The sequence below is a fragment of the Electrophorus electricus genome, chromosome 1 (genome assembly GCF_041902795.1).
Source record: "Electrophorus electricus isolate QZ-2024a chromosome 1, ASM4190279v1, whole genome shotgun sequence".
Lineage (NCBI taxonomy): Eukaryota > Metazoa > Chordata > Actinopteri > Gymnotiformes > Gymnotidae > Electrophorus > Electrophorus electricus.
Genome location: NC_137497.1, coordinates 6,689,471 through 6,708,720, shown reverse-complemented (window position 1 = coordinate 6,708,720; position 19,250 = coordinate 6,689,471). Strand labels below are relative to the sequence as shown.

At 43.1% G+C, this 19,250-nt stretch overlaps 1 protein-coding gene across 6 annotated transcripts in view; it reads right to left on the bottom strand.

Moving 5' to 3' along the window:
* Positions 1 to 19,185, bottom strand: part of trpm6 (transient receptor potential cation channel, subfamily M, member 6) — a 27,876-nt gene extending 8,691 nt beyond the window's left edge. For 2 of the 6 annotated variants that reach the window (XM_027027896.3, XM_027027900.3), the window contains exons 1-23: positions 19,080 to 19,180; positions 16,904 to 16,983; positions 16,728 to 16,766; positions 16,019 to 16,220; positions 15,602 to 15,815; positions 15,385 to 15,509; positions 14,454 to 14,625; positions 13,923 to 14,097; positions 13,447 to 13,570; positions 12,530 to 12,602; positions 12,299 to 12,390; positions 8,634 to 8,768; positions 8,272 to 8,325; positions 7,132 to 7,272; positions 6,396 to 6,515; positions 5,702 to 5,970; positions 4,680 to 4,908; positions 4,178 to 4,333; positions 3,959 to 4,090; positions 3,013 to 3,141; positions 1,561 to 1,812; positions 1,104 to 1,278; positions 1 to 59 (exon numbers count right to left, since the gene is read on the bottom strand). The exon at positions 1 to 59 is cut by the window's left edge and continues 56 nt beyond it. In XM_027027896.3, the coding sequence (XP_026883697.2) occupies positions 1 to 59; positions 1,104 to 1,278; positions 1,561 to 1,812; positions 3,013 to 3,141; positions 3,959 to 4,090; positions 4,178 to 4,333; positions 4,680 to 4,908; positions 5,702 to 5,970; positions 6,396 to 6,515; positions 7,132 to 7,272; positions 8,272 to 8,325; positions 8,634 to 8,768; positions 12,299 to 12,390; positions 12,530 to 12,602; positions 13,447 to 13,570; positions 13,923 to 14,097; positions 14,454 to 14,625; positions 15,385 to 15,509; positions 15,602 to 15,815; positions 16,019 to 16,220; positions 16,728 to 16,766; positions 16,904 to 16,983; positions 19,080 to 19,142 (3,210 nt within the window). In that variant the 5' untranslated portion in view covers positions 19,143 to 19,180. Of the gene's footprint in view, positions 60 to 1,084; positions 1,279 to 1,560; positions 1,813 to 3,012; positions 3,142 to 3,958; positions 4,091 to 4,177; positions 4,334 to 4,679; positions 4,909 to 5,701; positions 5,971 to 6,395; positions 6,516 to 7,131; positions 7,273 to 8,271; positions 8,326 to 8,633; positions 8,769 to 12,298; positions 12,391 to 12,529; positions 12,603 to 13,446; positions 13,571 to 13,922; positions 14,098 to 14,453; positions 14,626 to 15,384; positions 15,510 to 15,601; positions 15,816 to 16,018; positions 16,221 to 16,727; positions 16,767 to 16,903; positions 17,820 to 19,079 lie in introns of all 6 variants that reach the window. The other 4 variants (XM_081710420.1, XM_027027899.3, XM_027027898.3 and 1 more) reach the window with 4 other exon arrangements.
* Between the last annotated feature and the right edge of the window lie 65 nt (positions 19,186 to 19,250).

Sequence of the window (19,250 nt, the reverse complement as noted above, 5' to 3'; positions counted from 1 at the left end):
CGCCTGCAGCAGTGGGTTGAGGAAAGAACCTGGAGGGCAGTCTGGGTCTGCCTCGCAGGCTGTCAGCAAAACAAAGGAAAATACATATAAATAAACCAGTGGCTCTCAATACTTCTTCTAGTCAGTGTGTTGTTGAGGTGTATGTGAGACAAAGAAAGTAATTCAATGGTAGAGGAGAGCAAACACTAAACTGTAGAGTGTTCAGCATAATGAGATGAGAGTGGTAATGGGATTTGGGTTGGTGCTGTGACATGGAATAGTAATGAACAAGCATTTAGGTGATCTAAAATGTTAAAATATTTAGTGGATCTAAAATGTTAAATGTTCAGTGTAGTGCTGAGCCAAACAGAGAAGAAATGATTAAAAGAAATCAACCACTTGTTATATTTTAGGTTTTTGCAATAAAAACAGAAAATTAATCAGATAAACTATTCCCAAAAGGCAGAGAATGATCACTCTAGCAATGGAAAATCTGTGTTTGAAGTAGGGGTGCCTAAAAGGAAACCGCAAGTATTTGACTGCAATATGCAATACATTGCATTACACTGGTGAACACTTTGTCACGTGACTGCAGTTTACGGTTTATGTTTATGCATTACTTTGACAAAATTCATTTATGTCTAATGTGTGACATCAACTATTAAATCAGCTATGGAATACTCCCCTGGAATGGGAGATTGGTCAGAATACACACAGCTTGCGATTTATTAAGAGAGCTCATTTGCATACTTGCTTGTGATTTCTTAAGAGAGCTCATTTGCGTACTGGCTTGCGATTTCTTAAGCGAGCTCATTTGCGTACTGGCTTGCGATTTGTTAAGAGAGCTCATTTGCATACTAGCAGTCTTTTACACTATCAATATAGCAAAAGCCAACACTGACACTGATTTATTAATTGCACAGCCCTACCAGACAGTAAGATCATCTGTCCCATGTCTCTCCTTCCCTGTATTAACTCAGCTCATTGGCCATCATGGATTGTATGAATCAGATGTCTTGTTGGCAATAAATGCACGCATCTCTTGCTCTCTCACACTCTCCACCAACTCTCATTCTCAACCCCCCCCACCCCCCCACCCCCCCACCTTTAGCTCTGTTACCCACGGTTGATCTCTCCAGCATAGACCTCTCCAAACATCATAAAGTAGGGCTGGAAGAGCACTTGCTTCAGCAGGTCCCAGGAAGGCTCCTCGTCCGGCTTCAGGATGGACCACCTTGGCGTGCCAAAACTCACCAGCACGATGCCCATTATGATCATGATGTAAAACATGTTGCTCATCTGCCCACACACACCCACCACACACACACTTCTTTAGAGAATTACACATAAACATGTAAGGATAGTGAGCAAAACAAGGATGGTGAATCACGCAAAGATCCAATGTAAGGACACCTGATTGCTAAAGCTCTCAGGTGCTATCAGAAGCTATCCTTAAAATCTACTGTTTGGGTCAGTGGCAAAATAGGACAATGCGAGTTACTAGTAATATCTTAAAAAACCTCAGTAACAGACCAAACTCTTGGTCTTCATGGTTTAAAAAAATGAAACGTTAAACCGTACCATCTTAGTGATCATGGTGAGGTAGGGTCCAGCTTGCTGGTTAATGGCTAAAATGTCCATTAGACGGACAAACCAGAAGATGATGTCCAGGCAGTACATGAGGCGCCCAGCAGTGCGGGCGGGGTCCGACTGACAGCGCAGGACCAAGCCCGTGAAGAAGAGGAAGATGGCGATGAAGTCACTAATATTCCAGTACTCGCTGAACCACACTTTCAGTTTTTTCCTGAACTTCCTCGGCTCAGATACCCACAACTGATGGACAGACGGAGAGGGAGAGGTAGACGTAGAGAAAGATGGGTAAGAGAGAGTGAAAGAAGAAAAAAGACATAAACGTGTAGTTTCTTTCCCCCCCCCCCAAAAAAAGCTACAAAGCTGCAAGTATTATTTTGAGTTAAAATGTTTTTTTTGAACTCTCAAGGTCACTTTAGAAGTTTTATTTTTAAAGCCAGTATTCTTTTGGCTCTGTCCTTCACGATCACAGCACCACACAGTTTAGTGTTCCCCCTACTCTAATGTACTTGACCCAGAAAACCAGATCATTCATTAGGTATGGCCTAGGAAAACATCACTTTTTCAAAACTTTTCCCTGCATACTGACAAACTCAATGTGTCACCGATGTTCAGCGTTCAACCTCTTAATCCTAAGGCATATTATTCAGTAACCATTATGAATTATTCAGTAACTACAGCGAAAATAATATGAACAGTATGTAGTATTTGGTTACTAGGAATGTAAGAGGTTAATTGCCAAAATGACCGTAGAACATAATCACTGAGCTTAACGTGTATCGCCGTTCACTACAAGGACAGAGATTAATTTTCCTCATTTGTTCTCTATTTTCTTGCCCCAGTTTTGTGACCACAAAATCTGTCCATGTCTTTGTGTACAAAGTGTGTTAGCATTCATTGGGCATAATGGTGGCGCTAAAAGCTATTGTATTCATTCAATGATTAGCCACACAGCCACAAAGACGTGTCTTCAGGGGTGGAATAAGGAAAACAAGTCCCTTCTCAGCGAAAGCCATATAAAAGCGGGCAAGATGACATGGTGCTGAAGACCTTTGACTCCCGCAGTGTTCAGATAAAACGAGTCTTCAAAAGAGGGAGATTTTTAACTGCTGGGAGCACTAAAGGAAGCTTGAGCATTAAAAACACAGTCCCACTCCACACTGTCTCTTGGCTTATTTAAACTAAACTAAACTAAACTAAACAAAACCAATATGCTTATTGCCAACAATGATCAGAAGCTAAACTTAGCTAGTACTCCACAGATGAACTCCACCATTCACTTTTATTAATATGCACAGTAGACATATTGGTAGAATTATTGCTATAATTGATATGGATTTGGAAAAGACACTGATATATATGACAGTATTTCTGTGGTTGGGTACTACCACAGCTCTGACACGTGCTTGGCAATACGCAGAAGGGTCTTCTCCAGGTTCTCACCTCCCGGGTCTTCTCCACGGCAGTAGAGATGATGTATGCAATGACCAGCCACTCTGCAGCACTGGGCCTGCTCTCCATCCTCACCAGAACCGTGTAGGAGAAGAGCATGAGAAAAGCCAGGTAGGACATCTGCAGCCATCAGACCACCCACACACACACACACACACACACACACATCAGGCAAAACACACCTAACACACCTGTTAGGAGAAGGAACATACAGTCAAGGGAAAGGGAAGAGCAGAGATGAAGACAGCAGAGACAGAGAGTAGGAGAAGAAGAAGAAAAGGAAGCAGCCATATGAACCAGTAAAGAGAAAGAATGATAGTGAGGTAAATTTACAGAGTTAGACGGGGATGTAGTGACACCAGACAGAGATGCAGTGATACCAGACAGAGATGCAGTGATACCAGACAGAGATGAAGTGACACCAGACAGAGATGCAGTGATACCAGACAGAGATGAAGTGACACCAGACAGAGATGCAGTGATACCAGACAGAGATGCAGTGATACCAGACAGAGTTGAAGTGACACCAGACAGAGATGCAGTGATACCAGACAGAGTTGAAGTGATACCAGACAGAGTTGAAGTGATACCAGACAGAGATGTAGTGACACCAGACAGAGATGCAGTGATACCAGACAGAGTTGAAGTGATACCAGACAGAGATGTAGTGACACCAGACAGAGATGCAGTGATACCAGACAGAGTTGAAGTGATACCAGACAGAGTTGAAGTGATACCAGACAGAGATGCAGTGATACCAGACAGAGATGCAGTGATACCAGACAGAGTTGAAGTGATACCAGACAGAGTTGAAGTGATACCAGACAGAGATGTAGTGACACCAGACAGAGATGCAGTGATACCAGACAGAGTTGAAGTGATACCAGACAGAGATGTAGCGATGCTATCAGAGACATAAGGCAGGTTGGAGACTCACCGTGTGGAACCAGAATTTGACCACAGGTGCATTGTAGAAGTCATAGACCTTTCTGGCCCAGGGCAGACACCGTACAGCCAGACCTGACCTGCTCTGAGCACAGTTCCTCCCACTCTCCGCATCGCACTGCTCCTTCAGACGTAGCAAGCACAAGAAGCACATGACATATGACAGTCAGATTTATGCAGAGAACCAGCAAAGGAAAATAACTCCTCTCACTGCTTGCACCGCTGTTTCAGTGGGCGGAGCTCCAGAACTGGCCGCCTCCACCCCAAACTGCAGGGCCTCGTGCGTCTGAGGTATGTGGGACATCTCGGCCTTGCTCTTGAACTCCAGCAGCTGGATGGCCATGGGCAGGAGGATACTCACGATGATCTGAGGGTGTGAAGGACACAGATCAATAATCAGCCGAAGGTGTGACTCGCCAAGCCAACCCATACAACTCAGCTGAAGGTATGTATATATATATATATACAAGGCAATTATAAGACGATATCTGTCCATTAAAGAAGGTATGTTCAGGCATGACCAGATATGGTAATGTATAAAATGTCACCATCAAAGAGCACATTCACTTGTTAAGTGTTCACACATTAGCTGCACAAAGCCATTACTAGTTCTGCTGAAACTTGGATTTGTATGCATGTTTGTATGCCCAGTACAAGGGTTGTTTGTATGCCCAGTACAAGGGTTCATTCAAACACTGCCCCTATCAATGCACCTTAACCCACGAGTTCTTCCTCATATTAAGGTGGCCCATCCACAGGTCGGTGAGGAGCATCTGGGTGCAGGAGTGGGCCACGAAGGGCCGGAGACCAGAAGCCACGGCCATCTGCAGGCATGTGAAGTTGCTCCAGTCCGTCATCTCCGAGGTCAGCAGCTTCATGGCCATGCACTCATTCTCCTTGAAGGCCTTGTCCAGGAGGTCCACAGCCAACTGACCAAACTCTCTTGGAGGAGTGACATAAATGGGCATTGGTACAGTTGAGCAGTGGACATCCTGACCTTGTGAAGGTTTCATCCTTCACATAAGCCATTTCCTCATGTCTTATTTCCTTTTATGGTTTAACCAGCATGAGATGGAGTGACAGCCCTAGTGGGCAGTGGTAGCTTAGTGGTTAAGGTACTTAACTTGTAATTGAAAGGTTGTTGATTCAAGCCCCACCAATGCCAAGTTGCCACTGTTGGGCCCTGAGCAAGGCCCTTAACCCTCAATTGCTCAAGTTGTACTCAGTCATAATTGTAAGTTGCTTTGGATAAAAGTGTCAGGTAAACGTAGTGTTTGGAGGGATATCATGCAATTGTTTGCAGTTCAGGAAATCTTTCCATCAATCTCACAGCCTCTGTCACTAGCAGAATGAACCTGGCTACCTTCTACACAATGGTGATTAGGTAACAGGTCAGAGGGTCTCAAGACACACAGCCAGACAAGTTCTGTTATTTATGTACCCTAAACCAGGCAACCAAGTACTACTGAGCTCAGAACAGAACATATGTGGAGTGGCTTGAGTTTCCTATGGACTAAACAGCTTTGGCTTTGACCTCATTAAGCATCTCAGGGTAGTCAGGATATGGGTAGCATACCCAAAGGTAAGAGTGGCATACCCAAGGGTAAACTAGAAGGAAAATCTGATCATGGGAAGTGGAAATACAATCTTAGCATCCTAAATTATATCACAATCTACTGACAAGAATAAATCATAATATATTCATGAGTATTATATAGATATTTATTGGACTTACATTGAGAACTTCTTCAGTTCCTCTGCAATGCTATCACCCATGATCCTCTCCTTGGCTTCGGTCGCCATGGCACGGTAGAGTCTGCAGGCCACCACGGCCCTGGCCATGGCCTGTTCACCATGCTGCCACAGAAAAAGTGCCATCTGCTGGCGGCGCATCAACACTGCCCACACAAACAGGTCGTTGATGCTATACACGAACAAGGACGTGCCTCCCAGCTCGGCTGGCGATGCCAGCTCCAGTTCATGGGGCAGAGACGGGTTCTCCTGCTGAAATGAATAAAAATATCTCAGTAATCTCTTATTTTAGCACATACAAATTTCAACAGCTGCTTTATATGAGAGGGTTTAAATTCCACTGCCCTTCACACAACTTCTTTTTTTCTAAATTGTTCTAGTACACATGATACAAATGATCAGCTAAATATCAAGCACTTGATGGGGTGCCTTAGGACTGGGAAAATGTGAAACCGCACTAGACAGTGGGGCCTCAGCACTGGAGTTGAAAACCCCTACTCTGCGTAAGCAATAAACACAGTGACTAAAAATGCAATTTACACCCAAATAAAACGACAAAAGACCAAAGACTGGAGATCCAAAGATAACAGTGGAATACAAAAAAGATAAAGGTGATCCAAGGACAGGGAGAACCGGTCAGTCAGGTGAGCGAGGAATAGAGATGTGCTGAGGGGCACCTTGCGCCTATAGGGCTCTGCCGTGCGGAAGAAGGGGGGCTGGGTCTGAGGAGCTGTTGCTGGGTCCACGCCGCGCTTTCTGGGCTTACCCACCATCCCCGAGCCCTCCTGGCTGGCCTCCTGTGTCATTGGAGCAAACAACTCAGCAAAAAATCCCTAGTAGCTCAGTGGTTAAGGTAGCTGACTTATAATCAGAAGGTTGCTGGTTCAAGCCCCATCAATGCCAAGTTGCCACTGTTGGACCCCTGTGCAAGGCCCTTAACCCTCACTTGCTCAAGCTGTACTCAGTCATAGTTGTAAGTTGCTATGGATAAAAGCTAAATGCTGTAAATGGCATGACACAGACTATGATATATACATAAGGGGTTTGTAATGGAGGGGTATTTTACACAAAGGACAATTCAAGCAGGTCAAACATGTTGAGCTACACTAGACAACAATGCTAGAATGTCTCCTATCCATTTTCATTACATTTATGTTGTCAAGTACTAGTAAGCAATTATTCAGCAACCTTGAATTTGAGAAAGGCGCTATATAAATTAAACATTATTATTAGTTTATTTTTATGGCTTTAAACAACATAAGTGCAAATGTGACAAGACCTGTGGTCATCAGTGTTGTCAAACTTGGGTCCTGAAGGGGCAGTTTGGTGTTTACTTTGCTCTAACGCTGATTTAATACATGAAGACTTTAAGCTGGTGGTGGAAGCTGTACTCTGCAGTGGTGATGAACAGACCTTCAGTGCGGAATGAATTTGGTTGTATACAGCACGGAAGCTCTTGCGCATGTAGGTGCTTCGATATGCTCCCCCAATCAAGTATTCGATCGCCATGCCGATGTCAATGAGAGAAATTTTATGTCCCACAGAAAGACGGCACTGGAGACAGACAGAGGTACAATTGCAGTCTAAACAAAAGAATAAACAACGCCCCACATGTAAATCCAAAGCAAGTATTTCTTTTATTACATTTAAATAAATTAAATTAGAAAAAAACGAATTAGATCTAAATTAATTGAGGGCACAAATATTGGGCATTATAAAATCTGCACAAATATTGCGTACTACTGTGAAAGTGCATATAAGGATCCTAAAAAATCAATGTTACAACAAATCAACATTAATATTTACACTCATAGTCCAGAAGAGACTCAGGACCCTGCCTTGAACAGGCAGTCACACTAACCACACACTGCCACACACTACCAGAACATGAAGGCACATGCATAAGGCACTTGCAGTTTTTAAGTACAGATACATCCATGTGTTTACTGCACAAAAAGGGGTTGGCTGACATGGAACATGAGTAGCAGGATGTGGTCACTGATTAATGTCTACTCAGCCAATCAGAGTACGTTTCAACAGCTGCACAAAGCATGATGGTGCATAGCAAAAACCGTGCGTGTATCAGTTGATTATGACTCATAGTATATAGCACACCGTTAGGATGCCAGTTCTATAATTGCTGGTTATCATATCCATACACTGCCATATAGCATCAGAACAATGATAATCAAGGGCATTATTCCACTAATGACCTACTGTAGGGCATTACTGCACTAGTGACCTACTGTAGGGCATTACTCCACTTCTATAGTACTGTAGGGCATTATTCCACTAATGACCTATTGTAACTGCTGTGCGTTTCCAGCATGCATTTTGCTTGCGCAAGCTGAATTTGCAAATGATAAAATAACTTGGTTGTGTTTATACCCTGCTGCCAGTTTAGATATGGGCATCTTGGTTCTAATTTCAATAATTCAATATAACAAAAATACCAGCACCTTGCCATGTACCTCCTCATTTACATTAAGCCTTGCATTAGACTCCTCTGTTTCTGAATTACACAGACTACAGCTTTAATTAAGTGTTTCCTACCTTTTTGGCTTCCTCAATTATATGATAAAGGAAATTATCTGGAGAGCCTTGCTGCTGTGAGGAAGAGAAAAGAAAACAATTGTTTTCTATAAATGCACTGCACCTAAATTTCCAAAAGTGTCTTAGATCTCGGACCACTGCCATGTAACTTATTTATTAGGACATTAAATAATTTAAGATCAGCACTCTAAAATATGTCCTACAAGGATATAAAACCTGCCATTATCTGTATAGTCTTGTGTCTGTCTTTACATTCCCTGTGATGTTTTATGTAAGCAATGGAAGGGAATTTCACCACCTGCATGGTGAAGAAGTTCACTTGAACTGTGCAGGACTGAAGGAGGGCACTGGATGTGTGTTACCGTGTTGTAGAGTTCCTCCAAGCGTGACACGGTCAGGAAGTGCTTCAGAGTTATGCCATTCTCAATGAGCAGTTTCACAAAGCCCACACGGTCCATCAACAGAGCATTGAGCATGGCTTGTTCCAGGGCCCCCACCTTCAATGCAGTACCAAAGTGCTCCATCAGGTCAACCTTTAAATCCACAGTCAGTAAACGTCATGAGCAATATGATCCTTCTAAAGGAAAAGCAACACTAATGACCCACAATTAAGATTTAAAGTGTTGGTGTTCACTACTTAAAAACAACCATCACCCCCATCAATGATCGCAACCTTGTCATGGCGATGCAATGGTGGTTGAGTAGTGTGCAAGAGTTAGTTTCAGTTGGACTAGAACTTGTTGATGGAAACTGACTCTAAGAACATGGAATGTCACTTCTTTGGCCCAAGCTGAGGGACACTCAGTTGGAGTTCACTATAGTGAGAACAAGAAGATTGTTTACGAATCTCAAAGAGTAAGACCCTTTGTGTTTTGTGTGTGCGCATGTATATGCACCACATAGGAGTTCAGAGTATTCAGTCTTCTTGGAGAAGGTGTATCAGTTGCCTAAGAGAATCCCTCCTACTCACTCCATTTTCTTGCTTTAGGATTTCAACGCCTATGTTGGGAATGGTGGAGATACCTGGAGAGCCATGACTGGGAGAACTCATTACTCTGGTCTTAATCTAAGTGTGGAAATGTTATTAGACTTCTGCACAAGTTATGGAATGTCAATAACAAACACTTTATTTATACACAATGATCCTTATGAGGATTTAAGAGCACCTCGGGCCAAAAGTCAATGATCAATTTTTTAATTTTATCAGATGACCTGAAGCCATGTTGACAGGCCATATGCTCTTCAGCCTCAGGTGAAGAGAGGGGCAGATCTTTCAGATCACTGTTTGGTGGTGAGAATGATTTGCCAAAGGGGTCTTGGCTGTATATATGCGTTCAGCACAGGAGAGCCTGCCAGGCGGTCTAGGAAAATTTGGCTAATCACTCTGTGAGAGACAATTTTAACTGCCACTTCCAACAGGACTTATACCAAGTACTGAGTGAGGAAGGGGATATTGATGCAGAATGCACCATCTTCAAATTCTTTATTGTAGCAGCAGTGGCAAGAATCTGTGGCCAGTAGACTGATGATGCCTGTACGCAAACCTGAAAAATACTGATGGACACCAGTTATGAGGGAAGCCATCAAGTTGAAGAAGCTTTCCAAGTAATTATCTTGGAGTTTCTATAGAGATGCAGTGGAGGCCCAGAAGGATTGCACCTAAAACGAAAGCTAGGACTTGGGAGGAGTTTGAAGAGGCCATGGAGAAAGACTCTTTTGGTAGTGCCAAAGATATTCTTGCAAACTGTTCAATGCCTCAATAGGGGAGGACATGACATCACCCAACCTAAGGAGGGGTGAGGAAATGCTGACATCTACTGGAGATGTTGTTGAGCAGTAGAATGAAGACACTGAAGAAAGTGGACAAGGCCTAATATCAAGAGGTACTACCTGAACACAATGGTGATTAAAATTCCATTTCTGTAGATGGTAGTTAAAGATCTGTGTGAGTTAGCAGGAGTGGATGAGATTTGACCAGATATGTTGAAGGCACTGGATAGGGTTGGTTAACTCACATCTTCAATGTCGCATGAAAAATAGATATAGTGCCATCAAACAGGCAAACTGAAGTGGTGGTCCCTAGATTTAAAAAAGGAGGACCAGAGGGTGTACTCCAATTATAAGGGAATCATACACTTCAGCCTCCTGGGAAAATCCTATGGTAGGGTAAGGAAGAGAAGAATCCACCTGATAGTTGAACCGAGTGTTGCTGCCTCGGGTGGTCCATTCTCTGTATGAATGCAGTGAGAACTGTGTCACATTTTTGGCATTTAGTTTGACTCTTTCACTGTGTGTGTGGCTCCACTCCAGTTTGGGGTTTTCAGGGACAGGATATCAAGGTGCAGCCAAGACTGGAGTGGTGCCCTGTACAGTAGGCTAGAGGTGGTATCTTTTATGTACAGATGATGATGATGACTTCTTATCAGCCTCTGAGGTGGACCTACAGTAAGCATTTGAGCACTTTGTGGCCAAATGTGAAGTGGCCATGTGGATCAACACCTCCTAATCTGTACTTCCTTGGAAAAGAAAAGAATGCTCCTTTCATGTGAGGGGAGAAAACTTGCCCAACTTTCCCGTTTGCATAAGTTTCAGTATCTTGGGATTTTGTTCATGGAAGTCCTGGAAGAAGGGAGTGGGAGACTGACAAACAGATCAGGTCAGTGCCAGCAAAGTTACAGTCTCTGAATTGGTCTCTTGTGGTGAAGCAGGATCTTAGGATGAATTTGTTTATGTAGAAGTTAACCTACATCCCCATCCTCACCTGGTCACAAACATGGGTAGTGACCAAAAAATAAGATTGCAAATACAAGTAGCAGAAATTAGGTTGCTGCTCAGGGTTGTTGGGTTGTTGAGCTCTCTGCAATCTAAGAAGGCTTCAGAGTAGAGCCACTGCTTCTTGGGATTAAGAGAAGCCCACTGAGGTGGTTTGGGCTTCTCCCCCTACGCTACAGCTCTTCCAAAACATCTCACTGGCAGGAGGCTGAGAGTCACACCCAGAACCCAATGGAGGGATTGTATGTCTTAACCCTGGGCATTTCTGCGAGGAGTAAGAATGTGTTGAAGAGAATTGAAAAGTCTGGTATTCTCAGCCTGCTACCCACATTATACACACCAGGAAAAGCATAAGGAAGATGGTGAAGATTACCACTAATAAAGGAATAGTGTAATTTTCAAAGTTTAAACAACAATGCTAATAATAACAACATACATAATGTCTGAGAGATCTGTTACACTGTGAAAACACTGTGTTAGCTATTCTTTAAGAATAAAAAAATTATAAAAAGTAATTGTGTAAACAAAGCTGCAATGCCAACCCATGGTACTAACCTATATGAGATTGTTTTACTAATTATACCACCAACACCCAGTGACAGTAAATAGCTACTCATTAACATTAGTTACTCATTTATATTGTCTTCCACCTATTTCACAATCATGGCAAATTGCAATGTCCAATCAGTAAGATTAATTAGGAATATATCCCACTTAAAGTTACAATTTGCAGGAATACAAGACACTTAAATCTAGCTTCTTCAGTATGTGCCGGTTTTTAGAGCGGCAAGAAGGGAACACTTAACTAGTAAACACTTAACTAGTAAACACTGCTGACCTGTAAGGACACAAAACCCTTGATGCAGGTTGTGAAAGATCACATGACAAAAGCCTGAAGAGCTTTAGAACAAAAACAGCTGTGGTGCAAACACCTCTAAATGAACACAGACATTCTGGTGATCCGACGACACTTGGCCCTTCAGGTAATCATTTCATTTCAAATCAGTGTATTAAGGTATAAAGTGAAACGACAAAAACTGAGTCATTGCTAAGGCTGCAGTACAGACACTTTCAGATTTCTCACACCAGACTGGCTCACGCAGAAGATACCAGAAACACACACACACACTTTTTTTTTTTTTAATTGTACACAGAAACTGATTAAGGTAACTGCAATCTAGCTGTGCAGATGGACTGATTGTAGCCCTACCACCATGCAACAGTGCCTGGATGGAATATCATATTTCTACTACACCTTCCATTGCTGCCCATATACCAGGATATGCTCCTGAGCAATGTCTGCCCTGTCCCAGGCCAAGGTGATGCTCAGCTGATCAGCTGGTGTGCCTGGTAACAGAATGAAATACAGAGTAACGAAGATGCACTCGGATACTTTATACATATGAACACCATTTAGCCATTACAGGAGGAAAACGTGTAAATTAGTTGGAAAGGAGCTTTAAATATTTTTAAAATGGCACCTTACCTCTCAGTGAGGCTGTCAGAATGGCCACATCCGGTTCCAGATGGTCCTCCGATTCAGAGTCAAAAATGGTGATCTAAAGCGAAAAGCAACAATCTAAGGTTATTTTAAGATGCAGGCCAAACTGATATGTGGTAAATTATGAGCTATGAATTATGAAACTGAATAGTAAGGGTAAGATATACAATCAAGAGACATCATTCACAGCAACACTTGTATTATCTTTTGTGCTACGGTGCTTTTCAGGAACCTCGGCCAGGCGCAGACTGCCCTGCAGCGTGGCGATGGTACAGAAATGGTGTGATTGTACTATAGGTGTGAATCTAAAGGGCCATGAGATGTCTGGAGCGTACATGACAGCTCCTGCTTACCAGCCAACAGAGGGCCAAATGGATGTCATGGAAGAGACTGTGTGCTGAGTGTTACATGCTGAGTATTACATGCTGAGTGTTACATGCTGTGTATACTGAGTGGTTTTAGATATGCTGATACTAATCAGTGAAGATATCAAGCACACAAAGATAAAGTCAAGCAGTAACATCAGTAACAGCGGTGGTTAAATTAAGCCCCAGGGTGACTACCTGCTAACATAAGGTAGTTGAATGTCACTATGGAAACAGTCATCCCCTCCCTTGGCTACTCATTTCAAAAGATTAGTACTGTCATTAGAAATTTCCTAAATGACTAATCTGCACTAATGATAAACACTGACATGGTTACCTGTGTGTATCAGTGCACGCAACTTAAACTCAACCCAATACCATGATACATACTTCATTTATTTTAAAATATTGAATCCACCAATAAATTGTATTGCGCAGCCCTAAAGGACATGCATCTATGCTGGATTCAGGTCGGGAAAACAGTCTGGAATGGGAAAAGGCCCATTTCCCAGACCTACAGCTGCTTCCATTACTAACCATCTCCCTGTGCCCCATGCAACTGGTGAGCACAGTGAAGAGTTGAGAGGCTTCTGGCCTCCCCACCCCGAACACGGCCTGGACCCGCAGCAGGAAATCCTCCTTAATGTCAGTGTCTAGCTTCCTGTCGGAGGCACGTAAACAGTAGGACTGGTAAGTGAAAGTTTGCTGGTTTTGGGAACCTGATATGCTAACAGCACTTCATCATATGCCAATGTTGACCCACATCTTAAGTGATTTGTGTTCTGACTTGGGCATTTTACTCTGCATTATGAAATTATGACCAACTTTTTAAATGTGAACTATATCATTTGAGATAAACATTATCAGGACACACATTACATTGAGTCTAGATTAAGCCTAGACCAAAAGGATTTCCATCAGAGAATCCTGTATTAACAGAGAAATGTAATCTTAACCTGTGTTTGCGAGACCAATGCGCTATGGGTAAAAGTGAAGTAGCTGGTGATGCCCACCTGTCTACAGCGGTTTGTTTGTGGATCAGAGCCAGCAGGTCTGCTGCCCGGCCTGTGCCCTCAAACACGATGACGGGCACAGGGGGAGTCCTGCTCACATACTCCAGCACCAGGGAGAGAACAGGGGGACCCCCCTCCACCACCACACACACCACGGGAACTCTCTGTCCCAGTCCTAAGAAAACACAAACACACACACACACATACATATACACACACACACACACGTAACTACATGAGGTTTTTCAATTCATATCACAGATCAGACTTCTTGGTGAAAAATAATATAAAATAATACTGAATCCATGACAATCTTAATGCATAGTAATCAGCAATCACTCATAACACTCATATGGTATACCAACTAGCTGTTCATGTAACAAACATGCTGGGTGGAACAGTTTGCTGGTACATGTCCCATTTCATTCTACACACACACACACACACACGCACACACACACGCACGCATGCACACACACACACACACACACACACACACACACACACACACACACACACACACGCACTCACTGGGGTGGATCCTCTGCCGGTGGAGGTGTCTCTCTAGCCTCCTCCTCAGCTCCAGCTGGCCTCCTGATTTACCCAGAGTTCCATCATCCACTAACAGGAAGTGTGAATGCAGGCAATTGAGACTGGAGCGCTTGCTCAGGGGATTACCCAGGGTGTGGTAGTGTCGCAAGACCTGCCACGTCACACAGGTGTGGTAAACCATCAGCCAATTAACCTGCCACCCCACACATGTGTGGTAACCCATCAGCCAATTAACCTGCCACCCCACACAGGTGTGGTAAACCATCAGCCAATTAACCTGCCACGTCACACAGGTGTGGTAAACCATCAGCCAATTAACCTGCCACGTGACACAAGTACTGTTACACGTAGCTAATAGTTACAGCTACCTGACACTGGGTATGGGTATACCCTGTTAATATGGTTGGCTGTATCACACATCAAATACAAGTGGTTGGCATCATTAAATAACTGCTAGCAGAACTGCCTGGCATTCCATACATGTGGGGTTATTTTAATAAGTTTAGTTTATATAGCACCTTTTTAAAACACAAGGTTGCTTTACAATAACAATACAGATGGAGAAAATCTAAAAAAAACACATTAACACATGTAATACATTAATTCACAACTATTATTAGAAAAAAGGTTGAGAAAATATTGAGAAGAGAAGTATGTTTTAAGTTGCCATTTGAAAGAGGAAAGTGAAGAGCAGAGGTGAGACATTAAGGTAGAGTGTTCCATAATTTAAGAGCCATGACACAAAAAAAGAGACCAGTCTCAACTTGGTTATGGAGAGGAGACCTGCATCAGAAGACCAGCATGTATGGGCAAGGCATTTTAACAGAGTTACTTGATGATCCAGGAGCTCATGGTCTTGAAAAACATCCTGTAAGAATGGGAGGAAACACATGAGAGATAAAAAGCTTACGTCTTGTCCTATGAGGTCCCTGTGATTCTCCACCAGGCCCCATGGCGTAACCCCAATGACATTTCTCTTCCTGCGCTCATGGGTACCATAGAGTTTCACGGCATCTCCAACATACATAGAAACTCCTTTCAGAGGACAGACAAAAACATGGCAGCAAATAAACAAATGGCTATGCATAGTGTGTGCCCCGCCCGCACATACACGCACACACACGAACCTGTATTGAACCCATCTGTGAGGATCCAGGCTCCAGTTGTCTCAGCAGCTCTGATAAGGCCCTTGCTGAAAGCCTGGCCCACTCGCTGTGGGAGAGGGAAGTTCTCCAACCCACCGTGTATGGAGATCACCAGCTTGGGTGGAGCTAGGTTCCATTCTCTCAGCATCAGACACAGCAACTGCTCTGGCTTAGCGTCGCAGGACAGACGCACGTACTGCGAGGGCGATGCAGAACAGAACCAGTGTGTTAGACTTTAATAACAAACGTGTGGTTTACAGGTTTTCTGGATGAACCTCCAAAGGAAAACTTTAGTAATGAAACCTGGTAAAAATTTGATGACAGCAGATGAAGTCATGATGAATATGAAGTCACGCATTCCCAAATGAACACACTGCTCGCTAGTCTTCCAAAATGTACCTTGGCACGGCAGGTCCGCTTGGTGCTGCCCTGGAAGTCGATTGAGCCAAAGGCATCGGTGGAGCTGGCCTTGGTGTGCTTGGTCACAGACCAATCCTCCCTGTCACCTGAGGGCGGAGACGACATGGGTGGGGCGGGGCCTCGGCCCCGAGACATGGAGTCAAGCTCCACATGTTCCCCAATTAGCCTTCCACAACAGCATCTGAGAGAGCAAGAGACCAAGAGAGAGAGAGACAGATAGATAGATAGAGAGAGACAGAGAGAGAGAGAGAGAGAGAGAGAGAGAGAGAATTCCTCATCTTTAATATGGACAGTTTGACCATCTAATAGTCCGAGTTCTCTTAATGATTCCATAGTGTCTAAACCTGATTCTGGAGGCCCACAGCACTAAAAAGTTTAATGATCTCTAAAGTTGATTAAGAATTCGATAATGAAACTGGCCTCAAGCCAATGAGTTTCAGCAGGGACTTTGGGCAAATAAGCCTGTGTGCAGCAGTATTAAAAGGCAAAAACCCATCCTTTGCAGTGGCACCATTGCAGAATGGTGCTGATATGAAAAGAGCTCTGTATTTGTGTCGTGGTGGTGAAGGTTGAGGATATATGCGCAAAGAGCTAACTTGGCATCACCCAGTAAAATACTGTGTGTAACTATAATGAAAGCTTATTGGCTAAAAAATACTGACAATGATGAAACAAAACAAATTCCTACCTGATTAAGTTCTGGCAAACGTGGCAAACAGGAGAACACCTGTAAAGGATGGGAGAGGTTTCTATGGAAATACCTCATGATTAATAAATCATTCTTAAAAGCTTCAAAAACTCCAACAAAGGAGATAATAAAACATCAGTAGGTGGCAGACGAATGCACAAGATCAAGAAACTTGCCTGTGATCGACCCATGACACCGGCAAAAATTTCACACACTCCCTCTTGTAAAAGGTTGTCTGGATCCATGATTTTCCAGGCTGGAATAAGAAAGCTGACTATGTAACGTTTTCTAAAGGCAGCCCACTCACATGGGATAGTGAGTCGAGGTTGGTGACCCAAGGTCAGGAAAGAGGTCAGATACCACAATATGGCAAAGCTTCTTCCAGTGTCTCCTGTTTTTTTTTTTTTGTTTATATATTTTTAAACTTGTTTACTGAGATCATTGAGTCTTGTATTTCACACCACTCTTGCGTACAATGCAATAATTACAGAACAAGGAATGCATTTTGTTGGTTAAGCTGCAATTAAAACATGACACACAGATCCACAGCCGTCATTCATTTTAGTCATCTGTTCAATATTAGTCTGGCCTTTCCTAGAAAGAACCAGTACAGAGACAGGAATGGCAAACAGACTACAAGTTGCCCATTACACACCACATACGTGCCAATCTGCATGTTGTAAATCAGTTTTGGGGTGAACGTGCACACACTGCAGTGTCTGTTCTCCAAATTCAAGAGTAACCCAGAGCTGTTCAATCAATCGTAGCACAATTTGCGCTCCAGCCATGGTGAACCCAGCTGGTGCAGGGACCTCTGACTTTGGTAGGGTTTTACTGTGGAACTGAATGCGAGTGAGTTGGCTTGGTCTGCATGCAACGAAAGAATCAATAAAACCGCTCGGTAAGCAAAGCGTCAATAAATCACTTCGTCACACCCCTGTGGCTACTCGACTCAGTGGAAGGAAATGGCCGCTTCAGATTCGAAATGCCATCAGCCATCCTCAGACTGGAGGTCTAATTCCACGACAGTAGGGCTACATATCCAGGCAACCATGTCGCCTGGAAACTATGGCTAGCTTCACCCGGACATCTCTGGATGGACAGGAAAAAAAAAGTATGGTTAAAGAGAAGGACAAATTCTAGCAGGACATCTCCAATGTTCCTGGAAACTTACATATTACAGCCCCTTTCCTGTTGTTCAATATGGTTTAAGACGAGCTGTCCTCAGAAAATGTCACACTGGAACCAAATTAAGTTGGTTCAGGCAAAATTTGCAAGGCCATGCAAGAAATGAGGCGTTGTTACCACAATAAACAAAAGATGCAAACTAGCCTAGTATGAGCTGGACGTGGGCTTTGGTCAGGTGGCTATTCCCCCTCAGGCTACACCTGCAGAATGGAGGACGTCATCTGACATCAGCAAGAAGTGCTGACGACTAGTCCAACTCCGCTGGGTCCTGAGGGGAAACAGCACTGGGCAGCTTGATATTTTCCTTTACCCAAACACTGAAAACTCACACAGGGCTCGATGATTGGTCTTTCACATGATGGCACTGACTTTTAGGGTTGGATTTGGCGTACACTGATTCTGGTCTTTTCCCTGATCTAACAAACCTGATTCATCATTCTCCTATCTCTATCAGTTTCAAATTACAAGTGCCTTTATGAGTCTAATTGTTAAGGATAGTTTAAAGGTTAAATTAAAAGTTAGGCTAGGAAAGGGAAACATCTGTATTTAGTGATGCTACAATGTCCATATATGTCTAGAATATATCTTCAATGTAATTTTAATTTTAATTCAGTTTTAATAGCTAAATTATAACATGCAGAAATCTTTGTGTGTGCATGTGAATGAACTAGTAAACTTACATTTACCTAGGTTATCACTAAAACCATTTTTACCACATATTAAATATGTCCCTGGTTTGTTCTTCCACTAATTAATTAAACACTTCGCAGAAGCATAATAATCCAATAATGCATTAATGTGAATGATAGGATATGTGGCGCTCTTCTTTCCAGAAAATGAGAAGCACTTTGGTCTCCACGCAAGTACTAAATCCCTTTACCCACCGTCCCATAAGAAAAGAACAACGGATCCCCACGTCAAAACAATGAATATAATTGCTACGCGTTTTCTCTAAACCCCGAGGACGGCCAGACCTGGAAGAAGAAAGACGTTGCAGCTAAATAACAACCAACCAGTAACAAACAAACAAAGAAGCTGAATAGGTAATAAGTTAATTATATAGCAAAAACTCGTCTGTAACAAGTTATACACTGAACTTTTCTTAATTTAGTTATATGCAAGTGACTAATTTTACGCCAGTTTTCATGTCAGTGTTGTGCTCACCTCCATCTGTCGCCTGTTTATTCGGCTGGACATGCGTTCTTCAAGGTTGTTGGACTCCTTCATCCACGCCACTCACCTTCACGAGCGCGCACACAGTTATCGCTGCGCCACACCAGAAGAAGGGATGGGCTTCTTCTCGCAAAAAGCGCATGACGCGCCTCCACACTTTTG